General features: G+C 44.4%; 1 protein-coding gene across 1 annotated transcript in view; it reads right to left on the reverse strand.

Annotated features, from left to right (window-relative positions):
- The window catches only part of LOC139408999 (zinc finger protein GLIS1), a 129,764-nt gene that overhangs the window by 39,521 nt on the left and 74,813 nt on the right, over positions 1-15,430 (reverse strand). The window contains exons 3-4 of the mRNA XM_071153599.1: positions 10,457-10,682; positions 7,493-8,924 (exon numbers count right to left, since the gene is read on the reverse strand). Coding sequence (XP_071009700.1) covers positions 7,493-8,924; positions 10,457-10,682 — 1,658 coding nt within the window. The remainder of the gene's footprint in view (positions 1-7,492; positions 8,925-10,456; positions 10,683-15,430) is intronic.

Genomic DNA, 15,430 nt, shown 5'->3' on the forward strand with positions numbered 1-15,430 from the left:
GACACAACCACTGCGCTATGTTAGAGTCAAGCCTGTCAACTTCAGCCCGGTCGATCAGGTTTCTGATACAAAACCGTGATTAAATGTTAAGGAAATTACAAACTCAAAACATTGCATTCCAGACAAATGTAATTAGGGTATCGCATATAGTGGATTGTCCCTGCTTTCATACCTGGTTACGCAGTCTGAGACAGGGGAGCTGGTTCACTGCATCTCTAACTTTGTTTCACTGTGGCTTCATAATACTTTTATCTGTGTCAGCTGTAGCGAAATGAAATATAAAAATGACTATTGAGGCTCTTTATATATATATATATATATATATATAGCTATAAGTATTTAAATCCAGACCCAAATGACGAGAGAGAGAGAGAGAGAGAGAGAGAGAGAGAGAGAGAGAGAGAGAGACACAGAGAGAGAGAGAGAGAGAGAGAGAGAGAGAGAGAGAGGGAGAGAGAGAGAGAGACACAAAAGACTGGATTGCATTACTGTAAAGAGATTGACTGGAAAACTTTTATGGCTTGACAAGAACTTGGCCTGGCCTATTCGACAAGGAAAACAAGCAAGATCCATCTATATCCAGGCCTTTCATTACCATGCCAAAACATCAGTCTCAGACCATTTCTGCCAGCAGTTTCATCATACTAATATATGTATCGCATATGGTCAGTGCTTCTCCACTATTAGCATGACGCCCGAGACAGCCAAGTGGCACATAGGATCTGACAGACGGCAGAAGATAACAATGGCATGACAATATGGCTTCATTGCACCAATAGAATACATGAAATAACAATTGGACATGGTTGCCCAACGGCTTGATTGATAAGAGACCGGGAGGGTGGGTACACAAATGATTGACAGCAGGCGGGGACGCTCTGGACCCACAGTCATACAGCGGCGGTAACCATGGGTTGACACTGTCCTTCCCAGATACACCGCAGACGGTTACTGTGGGCTCCCATTGCTTTTGTGCTCCGAATTCAATTACTCTGCGCTTTCAAATTCTAGGCAAGCTATCAGAACTCAAGTTCCCCATACAATTATCCATTTAGTCCTGACATGTAAAAAAAGAAGCCTCCTCTCTCCCTTTCTCCCCTATTGCTTCTGAGTATTCATGTTTAACTGCATCGTACAGAGTTCTCCCTCCCCTTCTCCTCCAGTACAGAGGTATGTGGGTCTCTGTGAGCGCTGAGCTGGCTCATGCCTACAGACCTGGCCGTCTAGGTTAAAATTCTGAATCATATGTCTTCATTGCAGGTAGCTGCTACCGGGCCAGAGTCCCAGCCTCTGAAAGATTGCGCTGGCTAAGCAGTCCAGACAGGCCGGAGTGTCAGCGGCTCGTACTGGTACAAACACATTAATATCAACGTCAGTCGCCGCCTGCGCCCTACGCACAGACGGCTCCGGTTTCAGGACAGCGTTCAGGGGAAAAGCCGGGTCATGTGTAGAACCTCAGTTTTAATTAGCTAATGGAACTCGCCGTTTCATCTCCTGTGTCGGAGCTGATTGCTCACAAAAGACTCCATTTACCCGGAGAAAACACCACGCCATCTTGGCAACGGACGCCGCTGTATGTCTCAACGTCTGCTTGTGGGGGATTTGGGCCACTCTCTTCCAAAAATCAGTCTAATAAATCTAAATATATATGTTTGCTGGTTTCACACCTGTGAAAAAAAAATGGAAATTCCATGATCTATGCTTTTTTTCCAGCAGGTCCCCCTGGCTGACTGCAGTCAATTTTCCTTCAGAATATGGTGGTGTGTGTGTCGAGAGAGTGGTTTCATTAGGCAGGTGAGTTGGTGGCTGGGGTGTGTTTTATCATTATGACGTGGGTGGCATCAGTGCAACTCTGAGTTCTCAATCGTTCTCAAAACTAAAACCGAAACTTTATTCAATTTGGAGGGGTAAAATACCAAATGTGTTCTTCAAGTAAAATGGGTTACAGTATTTTATTGTTGACAGAGATTACCAGGTATATACTTGGAAAGTACATGGTAAAACGGTAATTACACCTGTCCTAATTCTGTTGATGGCTATATCTAATATCTTTGAATGAATTATTATATAAAAACAAACCATATCTTCTATTTTATTGTACAAATTGATAATTGAGGGGGGCACACGTCCCCTCAGTTTCAGTGGGCATTATGCCTCTGGCCCTAAAAAGTCTCCACACACCTGAAAAATATGTGCCTTCAGAAAGTATTCACACCCCCTGACCTTTTCCACATTTTGTTGTATTACAAAGTGCAATAAACATTTATTTGATCGTCTTTTTTTTTGTTGTCAACGATCTACACAAAACAGTCTGTAATGTCAAAGTGGAAGAAAAAAATCTAACATTTGTAGAAATAATTGGAAAAAACAAGATAAGTAGATAAGTATTCAACCTCCTGAGTCAATACATGTCAGAATCCCCTTTGGCACCGATTACAGTTGTGAGTCTTTCTGGGTAAGTCTCTAAGAGCTTTCCGCACATGGATTGTGCAACATTTGCCTATTATTTTTTCAAAATTATTCAAGCTCTGTCACATTGGTTGTTGATCATTGCTAGACAAAAATGTTAATGTCTTGCCATAGATTTTCAAGCAGATTTAAGTCAAAACTGTAACTCGACCACTCAGGAACATTCACTGTCTTCTTGGTAAACAACTTCAGTGTAGACTTTGCCTGTGCTTAGCGCCATTCCGTTTATTTTTTCTCCTGAAAAACTCAACAGTTCTTAACGATTACAAGCATACTCATAACATGATGTAGCCAACACTATGCTTGAAAATATGGAGAGTGGTACTAAATAATGTGTTGTATTGGATTTGCCCCAAACATAACACTTTCTATTTAGGACAAAAAGTTTATTTCCTTGCCATTTTTTTTGCAGTATTACTTTAGTGCCTTATTGCAAACAGTTTTGGAATATTTTTATTCTATACAGGCTACCTTCTTTTCACTCTGTCAATTAGGTAAGTATTGCTGAGTATCTACAATGTTGTTGATCCATCCTCAGTTTTCTCCTATCACAGCAATTCAACTCTGTAACTGTTTAAACGTCACCATTGAAATCCCTGAAAAGTTTTCTTTCTCTCCGGCAACTGAGTTAGGAAGGATGACTGTATTTTTGTTGTTTCTGGATGTATTGATACACCATCCAAAGTGTAATTAATAACTTCAACATGCTCAAAGGGATATTTAATGTCTTCTTTTTTATATTTTTAACCATTAGGTATTCCAGCTATTTGCACAGAGGAAACAGATAAGACATTTTGATTCAGGACCAAATGCTCCAGAAACCAATAGGTGCCCTTCTTTGCGAGGCATTGGAAAACCTCCCTGGTCTTTGTGGTTGAATCTGTGTTTGAAATTCACTGCTCAAACAAGGGACCTTACAGATAATTGTATGTGTGGGGTACAGAGATGATGTAGTCCTTCAAAAAATCATGTTAAACACTATTAATGCACACAGAATGAGTCCATGAAATATATTATTTGACTTGTTAAGCAAAGTTTTACTCATTCATTTATTTAGGCTTTGCCATAACAAAGGGTTTGAATACTTATTGACTCCGGACAAATCAGCTTTTCATTTTTAATTCATTTGTAAAAAAAATTTAAAAACATAATTGCACTTCGACATTATGGGGTATTGTGTGAAGGCCAGTGAGCAAAAAAATCTCAATTGAATCCAATTTTAAATTCAGGCTGTGACACAACAAAATGTGGAAAAAGTCAATGGGTATGAATACTTTCTGAAGGCACTTGTAGGTTAAAGAGTCAGCTGAACCACAATGAGTATGTATCTAAAAAGGCAGCTTGACCCAGTCAACTTCTCAGGTAAGTCACTGACAAAAAATTGAGGGAAGCACAAGCGAATCCTTCAACAGGCCTTCTCCACATCCATATAGTCCAACATTGTGCAATACTTTCAATGGACAGGATTTCAAAACAATTTCTTACAATTTTGCCATTCAGTTAATCTGTGGAGACTCGGAGAGAACCAAGTAAAGAACCAAACGCAAGATATGGTCCAGCATGACGTGTCTCATCAAGTTCTACATTATATAGGGTTTAGATGAATATTTATCTGAACTTCAGGGTGCAGAGTGGAGCTATTTGACTCAGAGACATTAAGCCCGCAGGACCGTCTCGATATAACCCACTAAGTTATCAAAGCCTGTGACTATGTCAGGTCTTCGGTTGCTGGATATATTTTTAATATTTATGCAGACAAGATTTTTTAAAAAATTTAATAAACCAAAACAACACTCCGAATTAGGCATGAAACATAACAGGATATTGCAGAGAGATTATGCCATTTCCTTTTCTCCCATGTGTCCCTGCCTGCCAGACTACTATACAACAGCCCTGGGGCCTGCATTAATTGTAGTAGTGGGGGGGGCTTTACAAGTTCTCCGAACTCAATGGTTACAGATGGAGTCGCAATTTTTATGTGGCACCGCGTTAAACATAGGTCCGCGTTAAACATAGCCAGGTATGGACAGTGACAAGCGAGAGGTCGGAGAACGACTTTTGTGTTGTGATAATGACTTTTTCCTGCCAAGACACCGCATGAAACAAATGATGTGCAGCTGGAGGAGGCTGGAGGGGAGGGGAGTGTTATGCTTGGATGTGAGCGCAGCTCCAACTCATGAGTGCCCACTGGAATCTGCCGCTGGAAAGATAATAAAGGAATTAGCTGGGGGGGGGGGGGGTTCTGGAGCATTTGGTCCTGAATCAAAATGTCTCATCTGTTTCCTCTGTGCAAATAGCTGGAATTCCTAAATGCCTTTGTCTATTGCATGAGTACAGCAAACACAACAGGCATCAGTCAAATGCTTCTGACTGCAGTGGTCACAGACTCATAAGGACTAAATAAGGATACGAAATAAGATACGACAACATATACACACACATGCTGTGCGTATAAATGCATACCCACTACAAATCATAGCCCACATTTGTGACAAATTATGGCAGGGATCTATCGCCATAGTATTGCACGTGAATGACCACACACTCTCAACCATTATGCAAACACAAACTCATTGCCTCAGACACATGCAAAACACGTGCAGACTTTCTTCCACTTTCTCTAAGGCTTTCTGTCGAGCTGAATCTAAATACATACTCATTAGAAGTGTTTATGCAAGTCTGAATACATTTCTGTTTTTGTTCAGTTTGAGAACTGAGTGTTAGAATCCAACATGGATAGAATCAATACCTCCTATTGTAGGGGATAACAGAAATTCAAGTAAGTAAGTGTGTGTGTGTGTGCGTGTGCGTGTGCGTGTGCTTGTGTGTGTGTGTGTGTGTGTGTGTGTGTGTGTGTGTGTGTGTGTGTGTGTGCGCGCATGTATGTGTGTTTGAGGCCTTGCTGAGGTCTGAGTGATTGGGAGGCTGTGATGTGTAGCTTGGACCCGCACGCACACACACTGCCTCCCGTCCCGAGATAGAGCCCAGCGGTTCCATTACACTGAGGCGAATTGTTCTAGTGTTAGCATCTGGTAAGCATCTCCCCACACAAACACACATTTATACATACATGTAGTACAGTACGTACACATACAGACACACACGAACACACACTCCGTCTATTTCCCTTCCTGTCCTACGTGGCACCAAACTGACCTCCGTGACAGAGTTTGAGACACACTCAGCTTATACTGGCATGAACAGTCACAAGAGAATAAAAAAATGTGAGTGTTTAACGTATATGCAACACTCTCTGAAAAAAACTAAACCAACAGCTGGACCAAAACACAGGGAATGTTGTTCCCAGAACTCCCTAGGATTCCCAGAATCTGCGTGAAAAACAGCACAACAGAGTTGAGAGAAGATTCACAGCCTGAGCACATTTTGAGCTACAGCATGCACACGCACTAATGAACGATGGCTCTGAGGAACTTCCAGTAACTTCCAGTGCTCATTATGCATTCAAATACTACACGACGCCTTCGTGTAAAAAAATCCTATAAAATGTAGCTAACAATGTAAAGCAGTGTTAAGTGTCATTTTAACACTTAAACACTTAACTGCATTTCACTTAACAACTTATGACGCTCGCCAGTTTTCACACGTTCACAATAATGAGCAGCCAGTAAAGTATACAAAATATGATTCTCTTTTTCTATATATCGCCTGGGATTTCATAAAACATAAATAGAAATAAAACAGGTATTTTTGTGGTGTTAGGCTACGATCGTATTGCACAATAATAATTATATTCTGGATGGTTTTCCTAGAACGAGGAAGAACATTTCGGACAGGGGTTGGGTGAAACTCTGAATTGAGCAAGACGAGATATTTTACCATCCATCCCTCTGCCTCGTAAGCCTCTTCTTCTACTAGACTACTACATATTTCCCTGTGTTTGGTTTGGATAAAAAAAAGCCAGTTCACTTAATACTTGTGGGACAGCTAAACATTTAAACCTTCCATTTAAAGGGATCAAGTGTATGCATTGTTTGGTTATGTTAACCAGATGTGTTAGTTTTTCATGATCTGAATCCCTTCTTAAAAAACGGCAGAGTGAGAGAAAATAAACATGACATCGCCCAACACAAATTGTGGACTATTGTGTATTTGGACTAAATCCTTCTCTAGGTTGGAGGGCTTTTTCCATTTGCTAAGGGATGCTGGGGAGTGACAGTTTGACGTTGATTGGTGTGTTGACTTGTGGAATAGGAGAGCTTCACCTGTAAGAATACAACCACAAAGCAATTTATACAACGAGCTACACTGCTCCAATTATAATGCTTTTCTTCAATGGAAAATGTGTCCTTGAAACATTCTGCAAAACAATACTGTGACTATAAATGTATCCATTTTCAATTTAAAAAAAACTAGTCTGATTTTATCATTGGAAAAAAAACTTTGCAATGAAAAAATGATCTGTATTGCTTTTGGAAACAATGCATCTTGTTGATGTAGATGTTTCCTTGAATCACAATCGACCATCAGTCTCTGAGGATATAAAAAAAAATATTTTTTTACTTCTATCACACAAACACGGCACGTTTTTTGGTTGGACACCAACCAATTTCAAAGAAATACCAAATAAGGGATATACTGTATTAGGAACTAGTCTACCATCAACTTCACCTGTATTACACATGTACTGTACACAGCAGCTACAAAATGTATGTTTAAATAAAAGAGAGCAGGCTCTGTGGAAACTGGAAAAAGTCATATGCAGGGATACAATCAAACTGTTTGCACAAGCTGGGAAGTGTCAATTTCACACAGTAAAAATATACTGCGGAAACAAGAAATGTAACCTATGGACTATAAAAAATGGCTTCCATTCAGAAAAGTGGGCTGTGAACAACATTGACTGCCGACACCAACCGTAATGGCTTGGTTCTCTACTCAGGGTGGGGAATTACTAGAATGGCATGGGTACATTCAATATGGCCGCCAGCACACCCATCACGTTTACTTGAATGGGTATTTCCATTCAATGAATTATATTTCTGTGGTGGGGAGAGGGACTCACCATACACTTGTTGGGCTTCTCTCCCGAGTGGACCCTCATGTGGATGAGGAGTTTGTAGCGGGCGTTGAAGGGCTTGTAGCGACGGATGCAGCCGGCCCAGAAGCAGGTGAAGTCCTCCCCTTTGCGCTGGTCGATGTGCACCTTCTCGATGTGCCTCACTAGCTCCTCCTGTTGCTCGTACGCCACACTGCAGTCAATCCAGCGGCAAACCTGCTTGTCGCTGAGCGGCCCACCGTCCTCTCCCCCGACGGGGCTCGAGGTCTTGAGGCCCGAGAGGAGTGAAGATGAAGATGATGTGGGCTGGTTCTGGAGGTGCAGCAAGCCCCCCGGGCTTGGGCCCCCGTACTGGTGCAGGTGGTAGGGTGGGGGCATGGAGGGTCGCGGGGGGGCAGGGTGGTGGGGGTGAGGACGGAGGTGGCTGGCAGCAGTGCGGCCAGTCAGGTGATTATAATGGTGGTGATGGTGGTAGTGGTGCTGAAAGAGCTCCTCCTCGCTGGGAGAGAAGTCATCTAGAGGCTCCTGTTTCAGAGCTCCTCCACCGGCCCTCTGACAGCCCTCCAGCATAGACACGTTCCCAAGCAGGCCTCCCGTCATCAGGGCCCCACTCATCAGCAGACCCAGCCCATCGGCGCCTGCTCCTCCTCCTCCTCCACCCACCGGCTGCATTGAGCCGGGCTCCTCACACAGTCCCTGGTTCTGCTGCTCCGGGTCCAGAGACGACACGGAGGAGGAGGAGGAGCCCGAGGAGGAGCCCGAGGAGAGGGACAGCAGGCAGGCGGCAGGCGAGGGCAGCTGACAACTCTCCTGCGAGAGGGGCTGCTGGGGGCTGCTGCACTGCTGGGGGGGTGGGGGCTTGTGGGGGCCAGCCCGGGAGGAGAAGCCGCCGCTGGGCTGGGGTGAGGGGTTTGTCCGGAGCCCGTTGACACAGGCCACCACGGACATCTGGGAGGAGCAGATAATGGCGGTGATATCGATCCCCTCGGTGGCGGTGACGACGGCGTTCGCGACGGCGCTAGCGTTGCTGCTGGCAGCGGCGGACTGGGAAGCCAGGGACAGGCAGCGTCTCTTCAGGCTGCTAGTAGTGAGCAGCCGCGCTGAATGACGGGAGCCGCTTGGGGACAAAGACAGCGGGGAGGAGCCATCTTCATTATTAAACGGGTACGCCGAGTCTGCCGATAGAGCACTGCCTAAGCCACTGCCACCGCCGCTTCCACCGAGAGGACCCTCCATCTCCCCCCGCCGGACCCCAATGTTTCCCCTGCTGTTCTGGAAGGCACCCTGGATTGTGGTGGGGACCCCTGGTCCCTGTGAGATGTTGTAGCCCATGGATGCCTCCTGTTTGATGGGATAGGAGAGAGGAAGTGCCCTGTCCCCGTTCGAGGTTCCGCAGCCTGGGTCGGGAGAGGCTAGGGATCTCTGGAAGGCAGAGGACCTGTAGAGTGGAAAAACACATGGCAGGGAATCTGAGCAGAGCGAGGCTATTAGGACAACACAGGGGCGAATATGAGCACTATTAGCCGCCCGCTGTTGATAGATAAAGGCCACGGCTGTCTGGGTCCTGCCAAGCCATCCTTCCCACCCGCCGCAGCTTTCAGCCCTCGCACAACAGCAAGGATGTGAGCTGTAGACCTGGCCTAGAGTGGGCTCTCTTTCTCCCCCTCTCTCTTTCTCTGCTCTCCCGTGCTCTCGTTCTTTGGCTACAAGAATAACATCTCACCCCAGAGAGCCCCCACAGAACTAAAAGTATTTTAGTCAGGGGGTCTAACATCCACTTCACACAGCCAGAGGACTTTCAGAGAGAAACGGAAGGTTAGTTAGTGACTTGTGGTGTCCCTTTCAAAACAAGGCAGCATCCACCAGAAACAGATGATCCGGGAGTGATTTCATGAATAAATGAAAGGGGACCTTGAGCCCTGTGAGCAGTTATGAATGGGCATTTATGGCTAAGAATAGGAGAGCGGCAGATAGAGGACAGAAGAAGAGGCGATGGATGAGCCTTCTTGTGTGTCACTAGTCTGACAGGCTTTGATGACACAAAGGGGTTAAACCTAAGCCTACATGTTGGGATAAATAGGAGTCACCTGGTTTGTTGGCATAATGGCGGCCTGTGAAGGGTCAGCGTTTACAATACTGTGTATTATGGTGGGAATCTTGCCCCCGGTGAATGGGGAGCCAGGTCGTATTTCTCCATGCGTCGCTGTGATGTCCTACATAATAATTCCTGTCAGTTCGCTCATTATGGATTTTGTGCAAAGCTCTTGAGTGATGTGAGAAGGCCCCTCTTTCTCTCTCTCCTGTCTCCATGAAGGAATTGCCTTTGTCCTCTCTCTCTCTCTCTCTTCTCTCCCTCTCGCTCTCTCTTTCTCTCTCTCTATCTCTCTCTCCCTCTCTCTCGACGCACACTGGGGAAAAGTACTAGATAGAGCCAGAGATGGACTTTTTCGTAGTCAATAAAGAGTGTGTGAGAGAGAGAGAGAGAGTGCCCCCCCTTTCTTTCATGAGCGCTATTTCCTGTTTGGCTGCAGCGATGGCATTCGGGGAGACAATATGGGAGAATTGAATGTCTCTCCAGAAGCACTTTGGAGTGTATAGAGGCCAGAGAGGGTGATAGGAATCTTTTTCTGACCAGTGAATAGATGTTACGTAGTGTACCTGCCTCCTCTATGAGAAATGTCATTACATGCTATAGGTAATTACATTTGACAGATGAAGTACGCATTTATATGGGGATTATTATCAATACCATTACCTGCGTAGAATGATTACTGTTCATTTTATCAGTATGATAATGTTATTAGTTTTAATACGATAGTAGAACGTGTACTGCTAACATAATTTCAGGTGTTTCAAAAATACAAACAATCTGATCAACAGAAACAATCGACAGACAGCTATACTGTTTCAGGCCTGTACTGACCCCTATGTTGCCGGTGTTCTTGTCAGAACCTGTCTTGTCGTTCTTACCTGGCTTCAGCGTGCTGCTGCTGGCTGTCCTGCAGATGAAGGTTGTGTGTGGGTGTGAGCCGCTCACAGTGGACACTGTGGTAATGACCCACTGGACCTGGCTGGCTCCCTGGTGGCACCGGCACCACCAGACTCTGCCCACAGCGCATCAGTGTGCCCTCACCGCCCCCCAGCTCTGGCCCACTCTCCTTCTCTGGGCAGTAGGCACCGCTGCAACTGCCGTTCACTGGAAAAGGGGAAGAGAAGGGATGAAAATGACAACACTGTCTGTAACCCTCAAAGTCCCTAAAATAAGATAGGATTTTATTCATCCCCAAAGGGGAAGTTTGTTTGCACAAGCAAATACACACAACACTAATAAATACAAAACTTATGATGACAATGACAGCACTGTAAACCCCTCAGAGTCCCCCTCTAGCTGGAAGTTGGCTCTGCTTGCCTGTTTCTCTACTCTAACGACAGAACAGAGAGATTAATAACTGCCATAGAGTGCAACAGATCTCCTCTGAGACGCTTCCATCAGTGACATGTTGAAAGTGTATCAAATTACGATCGATCTCTCGAGAACAATCGCTGGCTTCGAAGTTTGAGGACCCGTTGAGATATGCAGTGGTTTTGTGCTCTTTGGTGAACTTTAAAAAAGCTGATGACGTCAAAAGATTAGACTTGTGTAAGTTCTTGTTGAACTGTGTAACAGATAAGCAAAAAAAGCGTGATTATTATGATTATCTCTACTGCATCCAGTTAGCATATACAGACGTTTTGGCTTCACAGCCTTCTTCAGTGTGTAGACAATAACACTCTATAGCGTGGATCTCATTGATATTATTAGTACTGTGGGAAAACTAAACAAGAGCGAGAAATTAGCTAATTATTTGCATTGATGAATGTTCCAAATGTTCCAAGTGTTTGTCACTTTGCTATTGAAGAGACACTCAGTCAATCCACAACCGGGTAATTCTATTTCGATTACAGGAAATGTGTTTTGTGTTGAAATTGTGAGAGAGTTTGCTGAACCACTAGCATAAACAATCTATATATTTAGCACCACATGACATGAATATAACCAAGAAAAGCTTTTTTTTTTGTTGGGGGGGGGGGGTGTCTAACAAAATGTTTCCATAAAACACATCAGAATATGACTAGAGATCTGAAATTTGACACATGAAAGTGAGTGAGGGGGGGGGGGCTGTGTATGTCGAAATATTTCCAGAAGGAAAGACAATACCCCCGATGCTCGTTCGTGTGTAGGAGGCCACATGTCCCTGCTCCAACCTCCCTAACTCAATTTCTCAAATTGAATTTTGCTCATAATGATGTTATTGACAATGTTATCACATCTCTTGAGCTATTATCAATGCAGGCACCCAAACACTCCTTAAGTGATATAAAGGAATGAAAGAAAAAAGAGAAGGAGGAGGAAGGCATGAGGATAGAGAAAACAGAAAGACGAGGATAAACACGATGTAGTCAGCGAGAGAGAAGGAGGGAGGGAGAGGCAGACGGACAGAGAGAGGGAGAGGTTGTGAAGAAGTCACAGAAAAACAAGTTAAGGTGGAGATGCGTGGTTGGCATTGGAAAGAGAAAGACTAGGGGAGAGGTGGCGAGAGGGAGAGGTGATGCACAGGGAGCGAGAGGGGAGCGGTATAGAAAGTCAGTGCAAACGCTGCAGTGTCGCTCGCTGAGGGACTTTGAGAGGCATGCTGGTTTCACTCAGAGCCATAAACAGAAGGCAAGAACTCTTTCAGCTCTGTTCTGTTTTCAAGGAATACAAATGGTTCTGTTTATAAAGTTCTGGAGTGTCCTGCCTCTTCTTTTTTTTTCTTCTTCTTGGCTGCGCGTTTCCACAGTTAGCATATCCAACTGTGTTTGTGTATGAAAACTTCAAGGCCTGTTGATTGACGGCCAAGTATTTCTTGCCTCATCTGGAATAAGAGTGATTCAATCAGGACGGCCAATGGTGACATGAGTCAGGATAGAGAATTCAAAATGCATGTATACCATGGCTTTGACCATATGTAACCTTTCACTATGTACAGTCACACACAGGTGCACACGCACACGCAAACACACGCAAACACGCACCACATGTTCTAAAGAGTGAATACAGATGTAGGATCTTAATTTGAGCCACTCTGCTACAGCGGGAAAATAATCCTGCAGTAACCAGAAATGTGAATTATTATGTCGATTATAATTAATGGAAATTTTTGTAGGGGCCGATACATTTTTTCATTTTGGGGAAATCAAGTCGGATATGTCTGTTTTTCTTTTAAAATGGTTCTCCCCAATTTCGTGGTATCCAATTTGTAGTTACAGTCTTGTCTCATCGCTGCAACTCCCGCACAGACTTGGGAGAGGCGAAGGTCGAGAGCCGTGCATCCTCCGAAACACAACCCAGCCAAGCCGCACTGCTTCTTGACACAATGCCCGCTTAACCCGGAAACCAGCCTCACCAATGTGTCGGCGAAAACGTGGTGCACCTGGCGACCATGTCAGCGTGCATTGCGCCCGGCCCGCCACATGAGTCGCTAGTGCGTGATGGGACAAGAACATCCCTGCAGGCCAAACCCTCACCTAACACGGACGACGCTGGGCCAATTGAGCACCGCCCCATGGGTCTCCCGGTCACGGCCGGCTGCGACAGAGCCTGGACTCGAAGCAGGATCTCTAGTGGCACAGCTTGCGCTGCGATGCAGTGCCTTAGACCAATGCGCCACTCGGGAGGCCAAGCCTTACTTTTCTAAGTGGAAATGACCAACTTTAGAAGCCTTTTAAAAACTGAAATACACTTCAAGTTTGCATTTCCTGCTGTATATTAAAATTCTCAGCAAAAAAAGAGTAATCAAATTAAGATCCTACAACTGTATTAGTATGTGCACTTCCAAGCACCCTATAAAATACACAGCCAAAGTGAGAACAGCATAAAGCCTATGGTCTAACCATACCATATAATATTTTCTGTATGGTATGTCTTTAAGATGTAGCTTATGTTCGGATCAGGTACAATGAACAATGAAATACAACATATACCCAGGCAAAACAGATTGAGCCACACATTCAAGCCAAATAAAATACAATGCACTTCAGAAGAGGCATTCTCTGCTTCCCTGTTTGGAAACAGTTGCTGTTTGCCAGTAGAAAGTACTTTATGTAAATCAAGGCAAAGCTGCGCGAACACCGCAAATATCCCAGCGGAGTGATTACCTATGATTTGTTCTGTTTACAGAGATTGGGGTGGCAGGTAACCTAGTGGTTAGAGCATTGAACTAGTAACCGGAAGGTTGCAAGATCGAATCCCCGAGGTATAGAGGAGATGTTGGAGCAGGAGGAGAGGACATTGGGAAAAGGAGAAGACACACTGGAGGTGCTAGTTTGTGGCTACAAGCTCAGCCTGGTCTCATAGACTAGATGTAACATAGTAAAAGTATATCTGGGACACTCAAATTTGTATGATACTGTATGTTACGTTTGGTATGGTTACATAAGACAGATGGTTACTTAAGGCAAAAATGAAAGTCGGGGTGGGTGAATAACGCAAACCTTTAGTAACCCAAAGATTGTAAATTTGAGTCTCATCACGGGCAAATTAGCTACTTTTTTTACTACTTTTTAGTTGCTTTGCAACTACTTAGCATGTTAGCTAACCATTCCCCTAACCCTAACCTTAACCATAACTCCTAAACTTAACCCTAACCCCCAATCCTAACCCTTAGCCTAGGTAACGTTAGCCAGCTAGCTAATATTAGCCACCTAGACAGAATTTGTAACATATCACACATTTAGCAAATTCGTAACATCTTCTATGTTTAGAAAATTCGTAACATATTGTAAATGACATATAAAACAAATTGTTATTCATAATATATCCAAGATGGGTGATGGAATCCATAAATTAATAAATAACATATGAAACGTAACATATCCTACTATAAAATGCCATGTTCTGGATTTACGAACAGAATAATACGAAATGCTTAAAGACCAGGTTGCGAGAGGAGCCTAAACTGTATGGAGATGATTGGGACTAGGGTATAGGGTATATCATCAGGAAAAACTGGCCCTAGTTTTAGGCAATTGGTAGGACAAGGAGTTTTTCCTGATCAGTTCACACCATATAACTAGTCTGTCTTTAGATCTAGATTAGAACAGTCACTCTTCTAAAGTAAACCAGGGTGCCTCCACTCCAGTCACTGTGTCTGTACTAAAGTCCTATAGTTGTTCTATATTCCATAAAGCATACAGACTGAACGCCCGGCTGAAAGCTTTGCTACATTAACAGAATCAGTCATGCTCAGGCTAGGAGGAGAAACAGGCTTCTCAACATATGGTGGCTTGGAAGGAAACCAACCGTAAATTCAGTTTATATTGAATATGCCATGGTAATTCAACATTGTGAGTATTTCGTTGTGTGTTAGGGCTGGCTTGATCAGGAGGTGGAAGCCAGTGGAAGCACCTGGGACCGAGGTGAAATGGAAGACACACAGAGCCGGTGACAGAGATAGAGCGAGAGATGGAGGGAGGGTGAGAGAGAGGTCCATTGTTGCGCTGACACAGTGATGGGAACACGCAGGGGTCAGATCAGTGCTGACTGGTCATGTTGCGGTTAGGTCCTGTAACAGTGGTCACTGGTGGTCTCTAAGGAACCATTTAGGGCTCCCCCCCCCCCCCCCCCAATTCTCTCCAAAATGTGAGCTGAAATGAACTCCATGATTTCAGTCATGTATTTTGTAAGTGAAATAGTTTTGAAGAAGGGGGGGGGGGGGGGGGGTCATTGGTTGCTCTGATAATGATATGCACACTTGCAAGCGTTCAGAGCCAATTAGAGGTGACAATCTCAGGGCATGAGACCAGGGAGAGACGTTACATGCCGATGCCAGAATCACCGCGGGCAACTGTGCTGCTCTATCAAGACCATGTACAGATGTGCTTTTGGCCCATCCTTACAAACACCCACTGATGTCAGCATTCACA

This window comes from Oncorhynchus clarkii, chromosome 5 (genome assembly GCF_045791955.1).
Source record: "Oncorhynchus clarkii lewisi isolate Uvic-CL-2024 chromosome 5, UVic_Ocla_1.0, whole genome shotgun sequence".
Taxonomy (NCBI): Eukaryota; Metazoa; Chordata; class Actinopteri; order Salmoniformes; family Salmonidae; genus Oncorhynchus; species Oncorhynchus clarkii.